Below are 23,876 nucleotides of genomic sequence, written 5' to 3' on the forward strand. Positions count from 1 at the left end.
GAAAATATGTAAGTAGTTTGGTATATCAACAAACTTGGAGGAACCAGGTCTTATCCCTTGTGTCAAGAAACGCTCAGAGTGTGGCGATGGGGGATCTCATCCAACCCTTTCTCATAACAACGCAGATTCCGGGGAAGTCCATTATGGTAACAGACAAACTGCCTCACGAGTGGTCTCTCAACAATAAAGTAATGAAAATAATTTTCCCTTATTTGGGCCAGCCTTGCTGCAGTCATGTTGCCTCTCTCCTAAACAAAAAATGCAGCAGCTACTTAGCCCTAATCCCTCCACAGGGAGGATCACCAAAGGATGCTGTTGTTTACACTTGTCCCCCCTGGTCTACTTTACGCTTAACCTCCAATTCCTCTGATTCCAAAATTCCTACAGAAAACTGCCATGTTGAGTAGCAAAGTCATTCTCATTGCATCTTACAGGGCTTGACAGGTTTGATTCTCCTTCCTTTGGCCTGACTTATAGACCTTCTGTCTCATCTGACGGTCATGATTCATCCAGACTTGTCAAACCTCAGGCTGGCATCCTGACTTTTCCAATTCCATTAATAGCCAGACAGCCTATGCTCTCTTCACCTGTCTGAAATATACTTTTATCTTCCCAAAAACCCTCTACATGAAAGCTCTACTCCAGTAAATGAAAAAGTTTTGTTCACTGAGCTCTCCAAAATAATGCTGATCATTTTTCAGCTGCCATACATAACATCCTGGAATTTTTGGCTATGCTTTTTAAAAAAGCTAGTTCCTCAACAGTTCAGTTGGCAGCTATATCAAATTTTCACATTGAATTTAAGGGTTCCTCAGTTGCTTTTCATAAGCTCTGCAAACCCTTTTTGAGAGGGACTCTTCTTCTAAGACCTCCTTTTAAAGACCCTTCTCCCCCTGGGACCTGAATCTGGTACTGCAAGCTCTCATTCATTCCCCCTTCAAACCAGTAGCTAAGTGTGACCTTAAATACCTTTCTTGGAAGACACTTTTTCTGGTAGCTATTACTTCTACCAGATGAATTTCTGAGATTCAAGCCTTGTCCTCAAAACCTGCATACTTGATTTTTCACAAGGATAGAATTACCTTATGGACTAATACATCCTTTCTTCCTAAGGTGGTGCTGGAATCAAATATAAATCAATCCATTAATTTTCTAGTATTCTTTCTTAAATTCGCTAACGAGCGAATGCATGTTACATTTATTGGATGTTCACAGACAGTTGCGCTTTTACTTAAATAGAACAAAAGACATCAGAAAATCTGACCAATTGTTTGTCTCATTTGCAGAAGTAAAATTGGCTAAACCAGTAGCCAAAGTAACTTTAGCCAGCTAGCTGACAGATTTGTATTTCATTTATTTACAGTAAATTTGGCATTACCTTACCAAAAGCATTATGGACCTGTTCAACTAGATCCATGGCAACTTCCTTAGTTTTTTAATCTAGAATGTTCTTGGATGATATTTGTGCTACAGCAACTTGGGCCACTCCCCATACCTTTGTTACTCATTACTAATTGGATTTGGTCTCCAGAGGTAGAGCATCATTTGGTTTAGCTGTGCTTGGGTATATCCTTTCGAGTCTACCTGGAATTTTAGGTAGCTGGGGACTGTGTCCCATCAGTTGAGGATGGAATGAAAATTGACATCAGATAAAGAAGTTATGTACTCACCATAATGTTCAATTTGTGTTGCCCATTTTGATTCTTCCTCATCTCTCCACCAACCATCCCCCGTCCTTTCTAAACTCCTGGAAGAATAAGTGGTTTATGGACATTATTGTCTTTTATGATATCATTTTCTTCCTATTTGTCTACAAATATTTCATTTCTAGTAAGTCAGCAAACAAGATCTGAGGTACTTGGGATTGGAGCATTACGGGTAAAGGAGAAGCTTGAGAGTTTTTTGCTGCCACAAGCTTTACCAATGACTGAGTCGGATCCGATGGATTGGATCTGAACCCAATAGTTGAGGAAGAATGAAAATGGACAACACAGATGGAATGTTATGGTAAGTACATAACTTCTTTTGTCTGTGTTATTGAAGAAATGGAGGGACATTTCTCCATTTGCCATGTGGTTGCAGGAACCCAGACATATATGGCCTTAGAACTGGTTTATTTTTTTATTCTTATTCCTTCATTAGGTCAGGTCAGGCCATGCCAGTATTGCAAAGGTACCTTCTTAAGTGAAAGCTAAAGCTGATCTGTTATGAAGCTGTTTACCATTCTAGCAGAGGTTAGCATCTGCAAACTAACCAGACACTTTTAGTTGTGAAACAAAAGGATTGCAATTTGCAGTTAAAAAAAAAAAAAAAAGTTCACCTACTTTTTTGTGACGTACAGTTAAAAATCAGAGCTGTAACATCATAGCTGATACATATTTCCAGCAGTGTCATTATAGTTGGACTAATTTTTTTGTTTTGTTTTTTTCTGCAGATGATCTTTGGTTACATGCTGGCCCTGCACAGATGGAGTACATGGATCAAAACTTCCAAGGGCTTGGCAAAATTTTAAACCTTCCTAGGTCAGACTCTGCCACAGAAAAGGAACTACGGAATTCTAGACTGGTGGGGAAGCCTTTACAGGACTGGGTGGACCATAGTATTAGCCAGTTTTGGTCTGCTGCTGACTTGTGTGCTTCTTCCTCCACTTGTGCTGTTCTGCAGCCTTGTAATGGCACCAGCTGGAGTTCATTGTCTCCTGACCCCAAATCTGAACTGGGACCTGTGAAATCAGATGGGAGATTACGGTAGCAGAACTGGTGACCATGAACTGAAGCAGATCAATCTGCTCTGATACACATCATAAGGATCTAAGATAGCACACCATCTTTCAGTTCATTGGACCATGTTTCTCGTGAAAAACGCATTTTAGCTTGTGATACTTGAGAACGGTTTTACACACATTTAAAGTTGGAAAGAGTTCTGAAAATTAAGGTGTTCTAAGTTAAACTTTCTGATTATGTCTCAGAAAGTCGAAGAAATCAGCTACTCAGCCTGGAATTCTGATCCCTTTAAAAGTTTGGGGATTAAAAACAATTTGTGACAATATCATGAGTAATTACATAAAAGCTGCTTGAGAGCAGAACTTAGTTGTGCTTCTGAGCAGGTGTGATCTTTTAAGACACACGTCCCAGGAGGCAGTGCTCTTAAGTTTTGCATGAGTCACAGATGAAACAATAAGAGAAACTGATGTTGTATTGGTGCAAAAAGGAGGGAGTGTGAGAGAGAGAGAGTTAAGTGAGTTAGTGTGGAGGATTTTTAAGAGGTTTTTTTTTTAAACAATGGGTGTGTCTTTAAATTCAGGCCTTGTGGATTTCTTTGACAGTCTTTGGAAGAACTAAAAACCAAAGCACAGTGCTGTGTGCACTCTGACTCTTCATGTCATTGTTACCTCTGTAAGCAGTTGAGGACAAAATCTGACATAGTTGTCCCTAAGCTTGATGGGAATGGCTGCATGTGGCAAAGAATAGTAGTGGATTCAGGTGAGGCACTTGCCTTGTGCTGCCACTGCAATAAGCTGAATTTCAAATAGCAGTTTTTGTTTTTTATTTTTCATTTACAGATAGTGACATTTTTGTATTGTTTACATATGTGTGTGACACAATTACCTGAAGTCAACATAAAGTCAGTGCTTCCATTATATGCTGATCATAAAACAAATGAAGTCTGTGCTAATAAAATGATTAGGGATGTTTTAAGGTCTTTATTGGCCTGCATCAAAAACCTAGTTACGTCTTTTATTTCCACTGAACCACACAGTGAAACTCGCCTTTTTTCTAACAGCATTCAGCATCATCATTCCAAATGTGCGTGTGTGTGTGTGTGTGTGTGTGTGTGTGTGTGTGTGTGTGTGTTGGCTTTCATTGTATTTGCTCACATTAAGTGTAAGAGATTTTCAGTTATAAGAACCACTGTATTAAACTCTTGCATAAAACAGTGAAGTTAATGAATTGTACATAAGAATACTTTCTGTACCAGGTTAATATTTAGAAATCATTCCTCTTCTTTCTACAGTTAATTATGCTTTCTCAGGTCCCATGTTGTTATCTCTGTGCCTGATCTGGAGAGTTTGCATTCCGCAATGTGCCCTCATTCTTTTCCGGTGCTCACATACTGCAGTTCTCCTGGCAGTTACAGAGCATTCCACTTAATTTCAGCACCAGAAAAATCTGAGCCTTCTGAGTGATTCCACATTTACCATTCAAGACCACTCTAGGTGTTAACCACACTGTCTGCGGCCAGAGCACTTTGTCAAAACTAACCCTTCAGCCCAGCTACCAGATGCTAAAGGCTGCAGAAGCAGAGTACCAACTTCATTCATGACATTTCGCTGCACACTTTTAATTTCTCCAAATCTTTTGGGTTTCTAATACCGTGATAGGAATGGACCCCATTCCTAAGTCAAAGTACGATTAAAGTTCATGAAATGAGTATAGTTTCACTCTTTGATGTCAGCCAGTAGTGCTCTTTCCAGCACCCGCAGTGTGCTCAGTAATGACTCCTGCAATTCATATGGAGTTACATGTATTGGTAGCATATCTAGATATGATTGTAGACTCTTTTTAATAAGACCTGTTACTCCTACTACTGTTGGAACTGTCTGGGTATCTTTCTTCCACATTGCTCTCTTTTCTGCCTGCAAATCCTGATAGTTTATGACTTTGTGTCTCTCTGTACGCAAGGCACTGTAGTCACTGGGTATGGCAATTTCAATGATTAATGCTACTTTTGTCTTCTTTTCTTGGACCACTATATCCGTTTTTCTAGTGTCTATCTTTTGAACTGTTGTTAATGGATGATCCCATGTAGTATAGAGTTCTTCATTTTCTATGATGCTTTGTGGCTCATGTTTTCAGTGTTTTTCAGTCACTTCAGTACCATAGTATTTGCACAATCCCCAGTGCAGCAGTCTTGCCTCATTATTATGGCTTCCAGTATACAGTACTTCCTCCATTAGTATGTAGCAACGAGGTGTGCAACTGTTTCCAATTTGGTTTTACAAAATCTGCATTTGTCTGTTTCTCCCACATGTTCAATGGACTTTGTAAACCAACATGTATGCAGCCCACTATCTTGGGCCACCAGTATTAACTTTTTATCTCTTGGTTTGAATTCGCTTCTTCTCAACCATTCCTGCATTCTTTCCTGATCAACATGAGGTTCTTCCAGACGTTTTCTATACTTGCAACTATATTTATGCATTTTCCACATTTCTTGCCTTCTCATCTGGTCCGTCACCTTGTATTCTTTATTTTGTTTTTTTGGCACAGTCAATTACTGCCTGATTTTTATCTACTTCTGGTTTGATTTCCCTTCCTACTTGACGTCGATATTCCTCTGCTAGATTAAGCAAAGAAGTAGTCTTAGATTTATTCTCCTCATGTTTCAAAACTTTCGCTACGTTTGGGTCTTGTGACATCAGCAGATGTGTGGAGTCCCAAGATTGCAGATCTATACGTATAATCAATTTCAAGGAGGCTCGACCCTCCTTCGGAACGGGGAATATGTAATCTTGATATGCACTGATGTTTATAAATCATTTGGTGAGCATGAAGCATCCTTCTTGTTTTCCTATCTAATCTACCCAACACGTTCTGGGGCCAGTCACTCCAAAACTGTAAGTTATGACAAGAAGAGCAAATTGGTTTATAGACTGGATTTTGTTCCTAGACGTCAGTGCTGTTTTCAGGATTAATTTGTCTTCTGAACTATTCCTTATTAAGTTTTATTCGCATTTGTTAGTTATTGATGATCCTTCATCAATTCCCAAATAGTTATACACTCCTCCTTACTCAAGTTCTTTTATGTCACATTCTTGTTCCAAACTGATGTTTTCCTGGTGTTGCAGTTTTCCTGCTTTAAAGGTTGCTTTTGCACATTTATCAAGACCAAATGACATTCTTATCTCATCTGAAAAAGTTTTGTCAACTTGCAGTTGTGCTTTCAGTTCCTCATCTGATGAGCTATACAGTTTTAAATCATCAACAAAGAGAAGATGAAAAGTCTTTACACTTTTTCTAGGAGCCAAATAATAGCCGTGGCATAAGCTGTTAAGTAAACAGCTTAACGGGTTAAGGACAAGGCAGAGTAGGGTGACAGAGTCACCCTGGAATATCCCCCTTTGAATTTTTATCCCTGCGATAATAATTTGTCCTTTATCATGGCTTAATTGCAAAGTGGTCTGCCACTGTTTCATGTTCACTGTAATGTAGTTGATCAGTGTAGGGTGTGTCTTATACATTTCTAAGCACTGTTTTATCCATGAATGTGGGCTACTATCAAATGCTTTTTTGTAGTCAGTCCATGCCATACTTCGATTCTTCCCCTTTTTACAATTCTCCACTATGACTTTATTTAACAACAAATGATCCTTTGTTCCATATGACTTTCTTTTATTGTCCTTTTGTTCTACTGCCATAATTGAGTTTTTTCTAAATGACTATAAACTCTGTCGGCATCAATTCCCACATATGTCGAAAGGCAAGTTATTGGTCTATAACTTTTAGGGTATCTTGCAGGTTCACTCTTAAGTAGGAACATTGTTTTTCCTGCTGTTAGCCAGGTTAGTGCGCATATAAATAGTTCTTATTCATGGCTAAATCTTCATGCAAAGATGTTAATGCTTTTAACCAGAAGTTGGGTACTGCATCTGGGCCTGGGGTTTTCCAATTTGAGGCTTTTCTTAACTTTGTTTCAATCTCTTTGGCTGTTATTTCATCCCATTTCATGTCCTGTACCTTTAAACTTCTTATTCTTGCTTTTACTTCTTCTATCCATGTACCAGAGAGCCGTCCAAAAGACATGGGTGTGAGACAGATAAGCACACGATAAGACCAAACTGTTAAGCTTGGCTCCTTTAATGTGCCCATTGTGTTTGAGGTGACATGTGATTTCTCCTGTGGCTCATCATCTTCAGCATAGTGGAGCATGTCACCACAGTCATTGTTAAGGCCAATACCCATGTGTTGGCTGTCACCAGAACTCATTCTTATTCTCATTCCCTTTCCCTGCCTTTTGGAGGAGGTGATCCTGATTAATAAAATACAGGAGCTTGAATCTTTAGTGTTAGTTGGCTTAAAATGAACTCTGTAATGTATTCAGAGGGCTAATTTTAAGCCAGCTAGCCCTCTGATGTATTCAGATATCACCACTCCTTGAGAGATTACTCACTTGAGATCATCTCCCCCCAACCCCACCCCCCACACACACAAAGAGCACCTTAGGTTGTGTATATGCTTATTCAGTCCATTATGTCAAACGACTAAGCAGATGAGGGAAAACACTCTTTGACATGTAGCACATCCATCAAACGTTCAGTTGCACGGTCCAGCAGTGTAATTACAGTAGTATACCAGTTTTGTTGCATACCCTTACCAACACATCTGTGCACAATCCAACTTCTAGCTCCTTCGACTGCTGTGAGTGTTCTGCTGGTGTATGCATACATACAAGTCATCCAGTATTACTGAACCTGAGGACTTTACCTCATTCATACCTGGATAGACCTGGATAGTGATAGTGAGCCCCCTTTCTCCACTTCTTCATCTGAAAGACCCCCGAGTTGAAAAAAAAAACATTTGAAAGATGAGGCTGTTTTTATACTGGCCTTTCCACAGGTACTTTTCACTAAAAAGATGCCTGAGTAGCTACTCGAGGGAAACTGTTGAGTGAAAATTGCCACATGTAACCTTTAGTTAGGGTAGTCATCCCTAATCCAGTTGTATGATGGCAGGACAGCTCTGTCGGTCTCCGTTTTCAGGATGAGAATACACAGCTGGAGGTAGAAGGAGAGATGCTTAAACCACTGGTGCTCGAGTTGCCAGAAAGTCATGGTAAAACAAGTTCATTGTGGCACAGTGCAACTTTGATGCCATGAATGCTGCAGTCCGAACTGCTGCTTAGAGCACTGGAACTCATTGGGAAATCCCCAAAATAATGGAAAAAATAAATTTTTTGTTGTACATAAAGCTTTGATTGATATAAATACAACAATTAGGGCTGCTTATTTTAGCATTTTTACTGGGCTTTCCCCACATATAGCTGTAAGAACATATTGGAAAAGGACCTGATGGAAGGAACTGTTAGCTGACGTGTCCTGAATCTTCAGCTTCAGGTGAGGTAAGTCTGAGTGTTGATTTTTTTTTTTTTTGTATAAATGTAAATCTGTTGACTTTAATGGCTGGTTTGCACTTTAGAGTTGCTAGTTTAGTTTTGTTTTTCAGTTGCTTAAATCTGTTATTTTGCAGTTCGTATTTTGGTTTCAATTAAAAGAAGTTGACTGCAAACGTGGTTTAGGTTTTCAAACTTCATAGATTTTTTTCTTGATGTATAATATATTTAAGGCGTATTGTCTTAGTTTTTACCTTTACTTACTGTACAATTTGCATGTTAAATACTTTCTGGTTGTCAGTTTGATTTGTTGATTTATATCTGTTTACAGCTCTTGATTTGCATCTCACATTGTAATGTTGCAGAATAATTGTACAGTGATTTAGATTTATGGACTTTACCAGTATAGCACCAGGTTCCTTTGAGTAACGTAACAGAGGCTTTGCCGAACCTCTCCTCATTGCCCTGCATACCACTAAAAGTCCTACGTGCAGATAATCATGAGGGACAATGAAAGAGCCAGTTCAGTACCACAAGAAAACTGAGAGCAGTGATTATCAGCAGGTAGTAAGGTTGTTGCCATAAACAGACATCTCTACAAACATATGACCTAGTGAAATTCCATAACAGGAAAAACTACTGAATCTCATTGTGTACCCATGGTGGATTTTGTTACCAAGTACAGTTGATGTATTATAGATGTAAACAAGTCACTGGGGTGTGGGTGTGAGTATGGGGAAGAAGTAAGTGATTCTGTACTGTACCACAAAACTGAAACAGAGTAGAGAAACAGACTCAACACAAACCGTTAAATACATGTTTATTGGTCAAAAATTGAGCTCTTTCGTCTTGTATATATCAAAGGTTCCACAGAAGTCTTGGCCAGATAAATTGACACCAAGTTGAAACATTACCTTGACAACTTTGAACTTTCTTTTAAAACTCAGGAATACTGGGTTTTCTGAAGATGTGACTTGTGACAATAGCTGTACCAAATCTTTCAGTGTTATTCCACATGACATAGGACTGGAGTGTTTCCATGATTTCTTAGTAGAATCTTCAGGTTTGAGTAAAAATAAAGTCAATATTGTAGATGTTCTCATGGAACTTGTTCTTAAAGATAATTTTGTCTTTTTTTGGTGGACAATATTTCCAACAGATGAAGGGTGTAGCCATGGGGACCGCTTGTGCCCCTACATGTATTGAAGTGTTTAATCCACTACCCTGGGATCTATGTGTCTGCTTTTTAGATGATTTGTTTATTGTCTGGAACAAACCCACTGATGAGATTGAGGCTTTTGTAAATTATCTTAACATGACCACATCTTTTTTGAAGTTCACATTTTCGACCAAAAAAGGGAGATCGTGACGGGGCAGTTCTTGAGGTTAACCCGGATAGTTTCAGAAGATGATACATTTAATGCAGAGGCCCAGAAATTAACTGATGTGTTTCATTCAAGAGGATACCCTACAAATCTCGTTCAAAATACATGTAGGGAAAAAAATATTTAAATAACAAAACTGTTAATAGGGAATTTACTCAGTCATTTGTTACATCCCATACAGTTGATCATAACATCATTCTTGGGAACCTGAAGAAAAACTGAAATGTTTTTTTCTTGTTTTGAAGGATAGGTGGAGCTTTTTGGAAATGTTCTGGAAATTATGTATAGAAAAGGTAGAGCCATCAAAGATTGTTTAGAGAGGGGAAATGACAGCAAGGGGGAGTATTCCTGCAAAAAACAGGGTACTTTTAGATGCGGTTTCTGGAACCAGTGCAAGTACATTTCAGAGAATAGTACTATTAGGGTTGACAATATTTTGGCAAAAACATCTTTGTACTGCACATGCAACTCTGTGGGGGTCATCTGTTTAGCCCTTTATAAATGCTGTGATAGTTTCTATGTTGGGAAAACACAAAGGTGGTTCAGGGACCGCATTTATGAACACTCTTTAGATATCAGGAATCAAAACATCAAAAACGCACTTTTTAAACATATTTTGAAAAATCCAGGACATAGTTTTGAATTTGTAGGGATTGATACTGTTATAAAAAATCCCAGGGAGGGACCATGGGGGAGACCTGATAGAAGCTAAAGAGTTGAAATGGCAGATTAAGCTGAATGCCTATTCACATCCATGTCTTAATGGCATCGTCAGCATTTTAAAACTTCAATGTTATATAGTTTAATGTTTTAAACATGTTTTTTAGCATATTTATTATTTTACACATCCTGTTGCATATACTTTTAGTTGTTCTTGGGCATTGTTGTATGTGCATTTGCACACATGTATGTGTTTTTTTAGTGTTTTTATTTGATGTATTACTCATCAGTCTTGTATTCATTGGTAGTGATTTTACTGTTCTTTTAAAAAAATGAGGCACTTCATTGGCTGTTCAATGACATGTGACCTAAACTGGAGGGCTTTTTAAATGTTTGTTACAATGTGAGTAATTCTGAGGAAGTCTTTGGTATGTACAAACCGAAAGTGCTGAGTTATTGTTCAATAAACTTGTATTTAATGGTTCACAGTGAGTCCATTTCTCTACTTTGTTTCGGTTTTGTGGTTGAGTCTTGTGTGTGGATCCTGGTTTGTTGTTGATTCTGTACTATGACAGGCTCCACTTACACTGTGCAGAATAGTGGCTGAGACAGCTGTATAGTCTGAAAAACATAAGACTGACAGACTGCCACAGGTGTCCAGTGCATTTGTCATAAGTTAGACAGCACTGAAACACTGTACTTATATTGGTGGGTATGGAGGGCTTTTAGAAACCCATGTGTGATTAGGTCCTAAGTGTTGACAACCATAAGAGCCTATGCCATACAAGTATTACTGTAGTTGCCACTCTGCTTTTGAGTACTAAGACAGTTCAGGGTTAAGATGCATCAGTGGGCTGAACAGAGAGAACATTTACAACTTTGTACTGTACCTCAGTAAAACTCCAAGTGGTGTAGTACAAAGTGAAACCAAAATAACCCTTCATGTTTCGTTTTTGACATGAGGTATGGCCAACAATGGCCACTAGACAAAACGAGTCTGTCGACATCCATCGTTACATGTTACTGCATGGCATCCAAATATAAAATTAATGGCAAGGAGGAGGGTCATGCTTGATGCATGCTTTTTATAGTAGGGGCAAGAGTAACAAATAGTTTATTCTGTAGTGGGTATTGTGAAATGCATATTGTTGTGGTATTCGCTGGAGGGTGGGACAGAACCTGCAGACTATGGGTAAGATGTTGGAACATCCATGATAGTGGATGGGGGCTTGTGTCACTAGTGTAGTACTGTAGTGCGGTGATGAAGACTGAGATCAGTGCAGATACCAGTACTGAGTCAAGTCTAACAGCACTGCTTACAACCATGCAGGCTGAAAGAGGAATATCTGCCATTATATGGGTCATTACAGTTATGTTTAAAGAATGCAGTCAGGAGGGGGTGTATTGTTTGACACTGGACTGTGCTAGTAGACAAGGTGCTGGAGAGAGAACAGAGAAAAACATAAACACAATCAGACTAAGGCAGACGGGTACATGCAACTACAGCACAATTTCTTTTTTTTTTTGTGTGTTCCTGATCACCACACTAAAATACAACAGTCATTCATTTGACCCATTTGTTTCTAAGAGCCATATATATATGTGTGTGTGTATATGTATATATATGTATATGTGTTTTATATATATATATATATATATATATATATATATTTACACACACATATATAGGTCTACTTCAAATGATCGAAGTTACAGAAGTTTGAACATCATATGGTCAACAACCATATGATCGAAGTTGAAACTTCGAATGTTCTGAATGGAGATCGTCGTACAGCATGGAACGGGAAATTTACTGTTTACTTTGCTGTAGTGTGATCTCGGAGCTGGTATATTTAATTAGCAGGAGCTGTAGGGGGCACAGGGGGCTTGTCTCCTCCATGCAAAAAATGTTAATGAAAAGGTTTTTGTTTTTATTTTTTATTTTATTTCATGGTCGCTGTTTCAAAAGTTCTATCATATGATGTTTGAACTTCTGAAACTTCAGTCTGAATGAAGTACAACCTGTGTGTGTGTATGTATATGTGTATATATATATATATATATATATATGGGTCTACTTCGTTTGTACGAAGTTTCAGTACTTCGAAACCCTCTTGGACGAGACCAGTTCGAAGTACTGAAATTTCGGAAATGAAGTACGGAGTTCACAATACAGCACAGAATGAGAATATTCCCTTTTCCAAGCTGTAGTGCAATCTCGGAGTTGGTATATTTAAGTAGGGGGGGTGTGGGCGGTGCAGGGGGCTTGCCCCCCTGCAAAACATGTTTTCTGTGTTTTTGTTTTTTACAGTCAGCCGATCCAGCAACTAGGCTTCAGCGAAAGTGCACTTTCGTAGAAGTGGGCATCTACTTTTCTTTTTCGAAATAATGAAATTTCAACAAAGAAAAGTATATATATATATATATATATATATATATATATATATATATATATATATAAAATGTGTGTGTGTGTGTGTGTGCACATACATACATCATGCACACACACACACACACACAGCACAGCGCAAGAAGATCTGGAAGGAGGCAGGCCAGAAGAAGAAACTCAGATGTTGGGCACAAAGTGTCAAGTTTCACAGCAGTAGAGAAAGCTTGAAGGAAGCCCATGCAGGGAAAGGAAATGAAACAAGGTGCAGCATAGAGAGGGAAGGAAACAACCATCATAGACTGTGAGGATGACTGTGGTAATGGAACTGAAGGATAAAAGGATGCTGGTGGTGGAGTATTATCGCAGAGCAGTAAGTGAAAGACAGGAGAGTCTCACACCAAAGAGAGTGTGTTTTGGCAAGGGGAAGAGGAGAGACCAAGATACTCTGAAACTAGTGTCAGAGCTTAGATTTGCAAAGTGTAGGAAGAGACTGACAAGGGGTATTCACATTTTGTAGTGCATGTAGGTATCAATAAAATATCAGAAGAGACAGAGTGATAGCAAACATGACTACGTTGCATAGAGAGGTCAGGGCATAGAATTGAAGGTAGTATTTGGAGCGTTACTGAATATGACTGTTAACAGTGAACAAGGGAGAAAGACTTGGGATTGGTGAAAGCATAGGGGAAGTCTTGATGGACTGTATGACAGTGTCAGGCTCAGTTGCAGCCCAGATGGTACATTTGTACTGAAAGCTGGGTTGTAAAGTTGTCATCCTCTCAGACACATGAATAGTAGTCTAGCACAAAGCATTGCACCACACATTATCATTTTTTTGTAAGCTGACATGTAAACATTTTGACTTCAGCAAACAAAAAACACATTTTTACATTCTTTTTCTCTCTCTCTCTTTGCTGTACATATTCTAATTTTGAGATAAGTGGAGAATTTGCTTACCCCAAAAATGTAATATCCCAGAATTAAGATGGTTATAGTGACCAATTAAACTAAAACAGACTAAAAAGTTCTAATGGATTCATAGTAATCAGTTGATTCTTACAGTAAAAAGACAAGTGTTTTTTTCTAATCTTTTTATAGCTTCCACGCCTGACAATGATCAAACCTCTACCACAGCCCATTTGTTCTCCATCTTAGGGGCAGGGGAAGTCAGTGCTACCACTCATCACACAAGTGTCACACAGGCAACCAGGATGGTTGTTTCTGTTAATGGTATATAAAGACATCAGTAACAGATATAATGGAACAACCAAAGTCAGTGATAAATAGCTTAGTCCATTTTATTACCTTCAGAATATAGAAGGTATATACTGAAGGTTCTTAGCATGCTGAACTTGCTTTTTACTGAATGTGTGCAAGAACATGGACAAACAGATCCATGTATTAAATAGTAAAACAGATAAAAAGATTCCCCATAAAAACATTAAGTGCTTTCAGTTAAATTGTGAACTTACAATCTATAGCCAACCACAAGGGTTCAAAGTACCAAATTGTTCAAAGTACCAAATTAGCAATGCATAAGCTGTCCTTAATAAAGAAGTATATCTTAGACAACCCACCCCTTTCAGAACACATTTCCTGCACTGTTGTAACCTGTAAACTGTTTTGTTTAATACCATGCACCAACAAACTCAGAATGAATATCCATAAACATTATTTTCTTTGGCTAATTTTCAAGACATGCTCTAGTATCTTAAGTTTGTGATTGCAGTGATTTCTAAAATAAAATGCGCAACAAGAACAAGTGAAGGTATAAACTGGCTTTTAACTACTGCAAGTAAATCATTTTCTGTTAATGTTATTAAAGGATGTACAAATCTACAAGCATTACAGATAATGCCTCTGTCATTTACTGTTTTGGTTATGCTTTCTGTTGTTCTAATGAAATGTCTGTGTTAACTTGTCAGACTTTTGATCCTCTTATAAGACACCGCAAGATCAGGGTCACTGTATTTTCTACAGAATTTCACTTTTTTTTTTCTTAACCTGTATTGAATTTTCCAGTTGAAACAGTTTGTGTCATCTGTTACATTTTAACATTCAAGCATAACATAGTTTTATCAAAAATTAATCTTGATTTGTTAACATAGCTATACCAGTGTACCGAGAGACACAAAGTCATAAGATATCAGGATCTGCAGGCAGAAATGAGAGCAGTGTGGAAGAACGATACCCAGACAGTACCAACAGTAGTAGGAGTAATGGGTCTTATAAAAATGAATCTACAGTCATATTTAGATATGTTACCAATACATGTAACACCATACGAATTGCAGAAAGAGTTGTTACTGGGCACAGTGCGAGTGCTATGAAAAGCACTTCTGGCTGACATCAAATATTGAAACAATACTAATTTCATTAACTTTAATTATACTTTCACTTACAGTTTTGGAGTGTGATTGCCCCAAAAGGTGTTGGATAGGTTGTACAGGAAAACAATAAGGATGCTTCATGCTCATCAAATGATTTATAAAAATCATTGCATACCAAGACTATATATCCCCATTCTAAAGGAGGTATGGGCTGCCCCGAAATTGATTACATGTATAGATCTACAGTCGTGGGACTGCATATGTATCTGCTGATCTCACCAGACCTAAACTTGGTGATAGGTTCGAAACATGAGAAGAATAAGTCTAAGATTACTTCCCTGCGTAGTTTAGCAGAAGCATATCGGCGTCAAATGGGAATGGAAATCAAACCAGAAGTAGATACAAATCAAGCAACAACTGAATGTGCCAAAAAACAAATGAAAGAATATAAGGTGAAGGATCAGATGAGAGGGCAAGAAATCTGGAAAATGCATAAATGTAGGTGAAAGTATAGAAAACTCTTGGAACAACCTCATGTCAATCAGGATCGAACGCAGGTATAGTTAAGGAGAGGTGAATTTAAACCAAAAGATGAAAGGTTAATATTTGCGTCCCAAGGCGGTAGACTATATACACGATAGTTTACAAAGTCCATTAAATATGTGGGAGAAACAGACAAATGTAGGTTTTGTAAAACAGAATTAGAAACAGTCGCACACCTTGTTGCTGGTTGTGATATACAAATGGCAAATGGACTGCATACTGAAAGTCATAATAATGTGATACGACTGTTGCAGTGAGGATGGTGTAAATATTATAATACTGAAGTAGTTGAAAAACTTTGGAAACATGAGCCACAAAGCATTATAGAAAATGATGAAGTTTATATCGCATGGTATCACCCATTACCAACAGTTCAAAAAATAGATACGAGAAAACCAGATATAGTTCCACGAAATGACAAACGAAGCATTGAGCATTGAAATTGCTACACCCAGTGACTACAGTGTCATACGTACAGACACAAAGTCATAAAATACCAGGATTTGCAAGCAGAAACTAGGGCAATGTGGAAGAAGGATACCCAGACAGTTCCAATAGTAGTAGGAGCAATGAGTCTAGTACAATCATACTTTGATATGTTACTGATACATGTAACTGTACAAATTGCAGAAAGAGTCATTACTGGGCACATTGCGGGTGCTGCAAAGAGTACTTCTGACTAACATCAAAGATTGAGACAATAGTAATTTCATGAACTTCAGTTATGCTTTGACTTAAGAATGCGCTCCATTCTCTTCATGTTATTAGAAACCCAAAAGACTTGGAGAAATTAAAAGGGATTAACCATGGCATAATAATCTGGCAAGACTGTTGCATTACACATTGTATAAAACATTACAATGTTCAAGTAGCTGAAAAGCATTGGAAACGTGAGCCACAAAGCATTCTAGAGAATAATGTAGTTTATATCACATGGGATCACCCATTACCAGCAGATCAAAAAACAGATTCAAGAAAACGAGATATAGTAGTCCATGGAAGGAAGACAAAAGTAGCATTAATCATTGAAATTCCTACACTCGGTGATTACAGTGTCTTATTTACAGAGACACAAAGTAATAAAATACCAGAATTTAGAAGCAGAAATGAGGGCAGTCTGGAAGAAGGATACCCAGGCAATTCCAATAGTAGTAGGACGAATGGGCCTCATAAAAAAGAATTTACAGTCTTAGATATGCTATTGAAACATGTAACTCCATATGAATTGCAAGAGGAGTCATTTTTGGGCACATTACGGGTGCTGCGAAGAGCACTTTTGGCTAACATCAAAGATTAAAAGAATACTAATTTCATGCACTTTAATCATACTTTCAGTTGGGAATGAGCTCCATTCCCATCATGTTATTAAAAACCCAAAAATTTAGAGAAATTAAACTGGGATAAAACAATTATTTTCAAACTGTTTATACTGTTTACAAATTGTATCCCATTTCCCCCCTGAATAATCAGAGTGCAGTATCTAATGTGACTTGTATTTTTTGATAGTTTAGCTTGTACAAATACTCATCATGGCATGTGCTTTTTATACTTGTAAAAACTGGCAGGAAGGGTCCCAAGAAACACCAATCACAAAACTGTTGAATAAAAGCAAACTTTAATGCTGAATAAATGCAATAAAATCAATGTATCAATCCAATAAAATCGATGCGAGCGCTTTCGTTAAAACAATGTTAACTTCATCAGACAAGTCAATGTGCACAACCAATGTTTAAATATATTTTAAAACCTTCTAACACATTCTGAGTGGACACAGAAAACCAGCCGAACCACGAGTAAAATGAGTAGATGTAGTTAACCATTTGCTAACTGTTATAACAACACTTCACTTTTAAAAAATATGTATATACACTAAAAATAATTCTAAAAGTTGAATGTTTGTAAAAAACTGAATTAGCAAACCAAGTTGAGCTATTAAAAAGTTGGTGTCAGTATTATAATAGTCAAACTTTAATGTTTTTACCTAAATTGTAAAATATTTGTAAACTTTTTTTCATAAGGTGCTTGTGCAGGATGGCTAAGTTTGTACTGTTTTCTTCCTTTCCAAGGCTTTTCGTTTTAAGACAGGGGTAATTGATGTCCTGCCATTTTATTCAACATTTTTGTGTTTGGTGTTCCTTGGGACCCTTCCTGCCAGTTTTTTTTTATTTATTTGGTTTGTTTTTGCCTTTGACATTTTCCTTTCTTTATACTTGTGCAATAGTGATGTCAGTTTATTTCAGAATTTATTATTAACTGAAAATTCCTTTTGATTTCATTCTAATTGTATTAATTTCATTCTCGAACAGCAGTGGCTATATTTACAAATTAAGAAAAAGGTGCAATAGGTCTTCTGCACTTAGTTATTTTCATTCCGGCAGTTGCTAAAAGACTAAAAATGGTAATTGGACCTTTTTAACAATTCCAAGAGTTGTGGCATTGAACAAAGCTATATGTTTAGATAATTGGAATTTATGTGTACATAGTGCTTGGGTGAATGACTGGAATATTGTTCAAAATCCCTTTAATGCCTCACAGCCATAGACAGTATGTTGCCTGTCTACTTTGATCATCATATTAGCTCACCAGCAACTTATTTTCCCAATCTTATGGTGGGTACAGAGGTTCCAGTGTAAATGTTCCAAGTAAAAGTTCTCCAAGGTGAAGATATTGATGTCTTTCTGACTGATCCCAGTGTTCTAACTTGTATTTTTCAAGAGAAGTTAGACCAGTCACGCTAGTCATATAATTCGTGTAACCTTTTGGAATCTTAGTTATATAAATTCATATTTTGTAGTGTTCAGATGGAACAGATTTAAAAGATTCTTTAATACTAGCTTTGCATATTTTAACAAAGTTTGGTAACACTGATGCAGTTTCTGTCATCATTTTAATTTTGGGGAGCGTAGACTGTGTAACACTTTCACTCATAACCAATCAAAAGACCAGACATGACAAGGTTCATTCTTATCAAAAATGCAAAACCATTCATTTTCCAAACCTCATATTAGAGCCTTCTGTAAATTCCATTGCAAAAGAAACAGGAAGAAATGTAAATACCCATTTCTTTACTATCGGATGTTTGTAATAAGATTGTTTAGAACAATTTAATATAGCATTAATATGGATATTGAATTCTTAGAGTAGGATTGATATAGTGTAATTGTTCACCATCCAAGTCATTTTATTATCAGTAATATTTAAAGAGTAATCTGAGATCAATTTTTTTACAGATAAGTTCATGAATTGCCATCTGTTTCATTGAGTATGATATAGCTAGCCTGTGTATTATAACTTTAAAAATAAAAGCCAAGGCATAAGCTTTGATGTCAGGTAAATGTACCCCTGTCATTTTCCAAAATTCCTATATGATGATTTAGTGCTGCTCTAGGTCTATTGGCATACAAAGGATATAAAGATGTATTTCTTTAATTTGTTTTTATTCGGTAAGAAAATAGTTGCATGAATAAGATGCAAGACTTGAAAATATAATTTGATCAGGTTTAATCCATCTTAAAGTACGTAATAGTTTATTCCAATTTTGATTTATTACTGTAACATGTTAATGATTTTGTCATAGTTGACTTGTGTAATATTTTCTGAATCATCAAAGTTATTCCTAAATATTTTAGTTCTTCATGGTTCTAATTGTATTTAGTACATGTTAACCAGTGAGGAGTCTATTTTTTGACTGGGTATTAATGTTTGTTTTATTGTGATTGAATTTAAGCATAGATATTCTTTCAGAGTTTTTAATAATGCCAGATGTTCTGAAAGTGAGTTAATGTTTGTCAGTGGTAATGCATTATCAGAAAATAATGGAATTTTTGTATAAAATATGTTAACTCAATTTCAAACCGAGTTTAGTTTGCCTTTTAAAACTTGTTAAATGTTTTGTCATTAGGGTGAATAATATAGGAGAAATCAGTTTAGTTCATTTTTGTTCTATCTATTGCTTGAGACAAACATATGCCAGTTTTGTAAGTGATACAACATGTACAGCAATTTTAATTGCTCTAAGCAGTCTGGAAAGTATATAATTCTAATAAATTGAATAGCAGTTGCTCATTCAGTGATTCAAATGATTTTTCTGTGTATAAACTAGTAATTACTGATTACTGTTTATTAATATTTGCACAATCAAGTAATGTTATTTTCATATTATCTTGTTTGTCTTTTGATTTTCAGCATTATTTGATCTTCATCTGTTAGGGGATGGCGGTATAACTAATCTGATATCTAAACTTGACATGAATAATTTATTAATACGAGTTCAATGAGGAGATTGATATGCACAAGGAACGTAAAATTATGTTTTGTAGGGGCTATTAGTGCTTCTTTCCAAAGGTTTTTACAGTGTTATTCGCTTGTATATTAGCAAACGATAAGTAAGTAATTGACATAAATGTTTAGGGAAGTTGTATAGCTCCAGAATTATTCCATGTTTTGTAGGAGCTTTCTTATCTTTCAACTTTTTGACATGTTCAGTTACTTCTGACTTCTTTACAAACATTGTAATAATTTTAATATTAACTATACTTTAGTTTTTTAAGTAGATGGTTAAAATGTATGTACTAGCTGCTTATTAAATCCCTTATTTTCTTAATTAATGCAGTTACATTATTTTTTGAATGCTGATAATGTCTTCAGTATCTGATGATATTCTTTCATTAGCTTGGCTCTGAATGCACTTTCTCAGATTTGTTTTAGGCATAATCTATCTTTTTGCAAGTTTGTGTAAACCCTTTGGAGTGGAGTAAGACTGTAGTTTCACATTTCCTAAGGATACTGCCACTATATGGTTTATCCTTCATTAATACTTTTCGTTTAAGGTCTTACCTATATCTAAATGGGTGTTATTCAGTCTGTCAAATCTGCATTTAGCTGACAGAGTGAATGGCATGAAAAGTATGTTAATGTTTGCTTTGTCAAATGTTTCAGATGTTGGAATAAGGAGGATTGATTATGGGTAAGATAAATGTAGGTTTGGAAGTTTAGTTCAAAAACTTTTAGTATTAGTGGGTATGCATGTTTGTGCAAGTGTTTGTGGGTTAGAGTGTAAGGGGATAGTTTTATGTTGTAGATGTGTGCTGCTATATGTGTTGTGTGAGTATCTTGTATAATGATAGTATTGCAGAAAACAGTTTTCCTAAAGCAAGATGTAGGTTTGTGGTTAGCAGGCAGTAGTAAGATGGATAAGGTAGCAAAGCCCCATGCTCATACTACTAATATGTCCTAACCCTAAGCCTAATCTGAACTTTGCTGATGTATGCTTAGCTAATATGTGTGAAGACTGGTAGAATAGGGTCAAGGCTGCCAGCCTAGTCAAATAGAATTTGAATCATAATTCTGGCATTTGTAAATATAAATGTAAAATACAGGCTTGTGTTTTAAATGTAAAGAAATGCTGTTTCAACAATGTGGCAACATTGCCATCTGCTGTAAGGAAAACTAAGTCAAGCATTTCTTATTGGTCCTTTGAAATTAAAATTACCTTATGTCTATTCCTTTGAAGTTAGAATTTGGAGTCGATGAGTCTGGAGTAAGCATCCTGCCTATTGTTTTAAGGTTAAAGTTAATGACCAGAATTTGTGTGTGGAATGTCCTTTATTGCTCTAAGTGTAAAATAATGTAAATGCAGTTTCTTTGTGGCCTGGGAACCAAGAAAGTGTAAACAAATGATGTAATGTTTTATCAGAACTGCAGTTTCAATTTAAATAGTGAGAACCAGAGATTATTAAGCATTTTGATCTTGGACATCTAACATACAGCACTGCCTGTTGTCTTAAGTAAGTTATTTTAGAAGTATGTTTTCTTGTAGTAATAGCTAGGAAATTAGACTGTGTTTTTCTGTTATGTCAGAACTGTACTACTGAATTATTTTAAGTTTCTGTGTGATCTCTGAACTCTTGAATAGCACTGTGGTGTAGTAGTATTGTCTTGTGTTTTTAGTATTTATTAATAAATATTTTTAAACCCTTCTCGACTGTGGCTGGTTTATGTAGAGATAAGTTAATCTCTAGAGTACATTGCATATTTATAGAATTTACTGTCTAAGCCACTCCTATAGCTTTAGCCCTGGGCTGTACTACCAATTGGATAATAATATTGCACAGTAATAATTGGACACCCTTTTAAGGGCCTTTGGTAGCTGATAATTATTAGCTGGTGGTGGCAGTAATTACTACCGTATAGTCTGGGTATAGGGGCACAGCTGCAGAATCTGTGTCAGCCTTTCCCAGGAGTGTCTGTGAAGTTGTATAAATACTTATCTTAAGGTGTGTGTGTGTGTGTGTGTGTGTGTGTGTGTGTGTGTGTGTGTGTGTGTGTGTCACCTACTTGGCCAGGGACATGAAGCACTGGTTGGACAGAGAGGGTACTGAAAGTTAGCTTGCCAGCTAGGCTGAGATCTTGACCCTATAGCTGTGCCAGTGGGGAGTCTTATTGGGGACCTAGGGAGCAAGGGAGCGGCCAGCCCCGGACTGACTGTGATCTCTGTGTGCTCTCAAGGGAAATTGCACTTTACTGTGTGTATTTGTTATCCTTTCCTCATATGTGAGGTGTCCTCTCTGGTGTTAGTGGTGAGGACTGAGGCTCCTTGATTGCTGGGCCAGGGCACAGCTGTCACATCTGGTTTGCAGTGGTGGGATCCACTTCACATACTAATTGGCTTGTAGTGGTGTGGGTAGAGTGAATCCTGTAGCTTATGTACAGTGATCTCTGAATGTGTTTTGTACTCTAAAACAGCCACGCAGTGAATACTCAGAGTTCAGATCACAATTGTTTTATTTCTTTTGTTAGCTTATTTAAGTCAGGGTGAGCAGGCAGCACGTCAGCAGAGGAGTATGGAAAGCTGACAAGGGGCCAGCTGGTGGAGATGTGCTAGGCTAGGGAACTGGTGCATGGAAACCTGACTGACTAAGGCGGATCTGATTGCAGTCTTGGTTACAGCTGCATCAGAAAACAGCATCTGGGAGAAGCAGACTGGCAGTGGAGATGCAATATCCTCTGAGAATGGACAGCTCAACCTTTCTACAAAGGACAATCAGACTGGCAGTGGAAATACAGTATCCTCGGAGAATGGACAGCTCAGCCTTTCTGCAGTGGACTTAAACATCCAGCTGGAGCTAAAGAGACTTGAGATAGAGGCCAAGGATAAAGAGCATCAGAGGAGGCATGAGAGGGAAATGCTGACTCTTCGTCAGAGTCATGGAGGTAATGGCGAAGGGAGTAACAGGAGCCCAGAAGCACAACAGGTCAGTAAATTTCTTCCGCAATTTAAAAAGGGGGATAATTTTGATAGTTTCATTCATATGTTTGAGAGGGTATGCAAACAGTATAGTGTTGACCAAAGACTCTGGGTACGGTTCCTGACCCCCTTACTCCATGGTAAAGCTGTAAATGCATTGGCTAAAATGTCTGACATTGCATGTTTTGATTATACTGCTGTAAATACATGTCTTTTAGAATGTTTTAAGCTAACACCTGAAATGTATAGGAAAATGCTTTGTGAGCATAGACGCAAGGCAGATGAAAGTGTGTGTGAATATGTTGCTGAACTGCGCACTTATTTTCATAGCTGGGTGAGTGGATGTCAGGTCACCACTTTTGAAGGGCTGGCAGACCTTTTGGTGAGGGAACAAGCCCTTAGCACTTTGCCTGAGGACATGAGGATCTGGTTAGCTGATAGACAATGTGCTACTTCAGAGGAGTTTGGGAAGAAGGGAGACCTATACCTGGCAAGCAAGGCAGCCCTGCACAGGAAGGGGACCCCCAGTACTGCTCATGGGTTTAAAGGAACCCATGGTGGTCAGCACAGACTCCCCCAACAGAATCTGCCAGTAGCAGGGGAAGCCGCTAATCCAGGTACACTTCCACGAGCTAGGGTTAAATGTTTTGAATGCAGCCAGTGGGGCCATGTGGCATACAGATGTCCATGGAGGCAAGGTGGTGAACAAAAGGTGAGGGAGCCAGTAAGTGGGAAAGACATAATGCCAATCGTAGGTTGTCTTGAGACAACAGGGGTACTAAACTACCATCCTGCAGATGTCCTGAGAGCAAGGATTTGGATGAGGTAGTACCATGTACTTATGCAGTTACACGCGGTCAGGCTATGAGACAAGCATGTGGGTCTGGTAGCCTGGGGGAGACCCAGACAGACTGCATACTTGCAGCCAGGACTGGTGAGGTGGTTATGTCAGGAAGTGAGCTATGCTGTAGCAGTGAGACTGAATGTGAACCAAAGCTGCTTGTGGGTACTGATGTTCCCTTGGACAGGGTAACTGCAAAGGTAGAGGTGAGTAGTAGTACCCAGGCTGACAGTGAGGCACCACTGTCAGAGGATGCCATACATCCTGTGGAAGGGGAGCTGCGAAGGGTTACAAGGAGAGAGTTGAGACAGGCTCAGCTGTCAGACCCTACATTGCAAGGCCTGAGGCAGGTAGCTAGGGAGGCACCTAATTC

The 23,876-nt window shown here is 37.8% G+C and overlaps 1 protein-coding gene across 2 annotated transcripts in view; it reads left to right on the forward strand.

Moving 5' to 3' along the window:
• The window catches only part of XYLT2 (xylosyltransferase 2), a 1,085,626-nt gene extending 1,081,875 nt beyond the window's left edge, over positions 1–3,751 (forward strand). For both annotated transcript variants that reach the window (XM_044090487.1, XM_044090488.1), the window contains exon 11: positions 2,435–3,751. In XM_044090487.1, the coding sequence (XP_043946422.1) occupies positions 2,435–2,751 (317 nt within the window). In that variant the 3' untranslated portion in view covers positions 2,752–3,751. The remainder of the gene's footprint in view (positions 1–2,434) is intronic.
• Positions 3,752–23,876: the final 20,125 nt, after the last annotated feature.

This window comes from Protopterus annectens, chromosome 12.part0 (assembly GCF_019279795.1).
Source record: "Protopterus annectens isolate FY-2018-M chromosome 12.part0, PAN1.0, whole genome shotgun sequence".
In the NCBI taxonomy this organism is placed as follows: Eukaryota; Metazoa; Chordata; order Ceratodontiformes; family Protopteridae; genus Protopterus; species Protopterus annectens.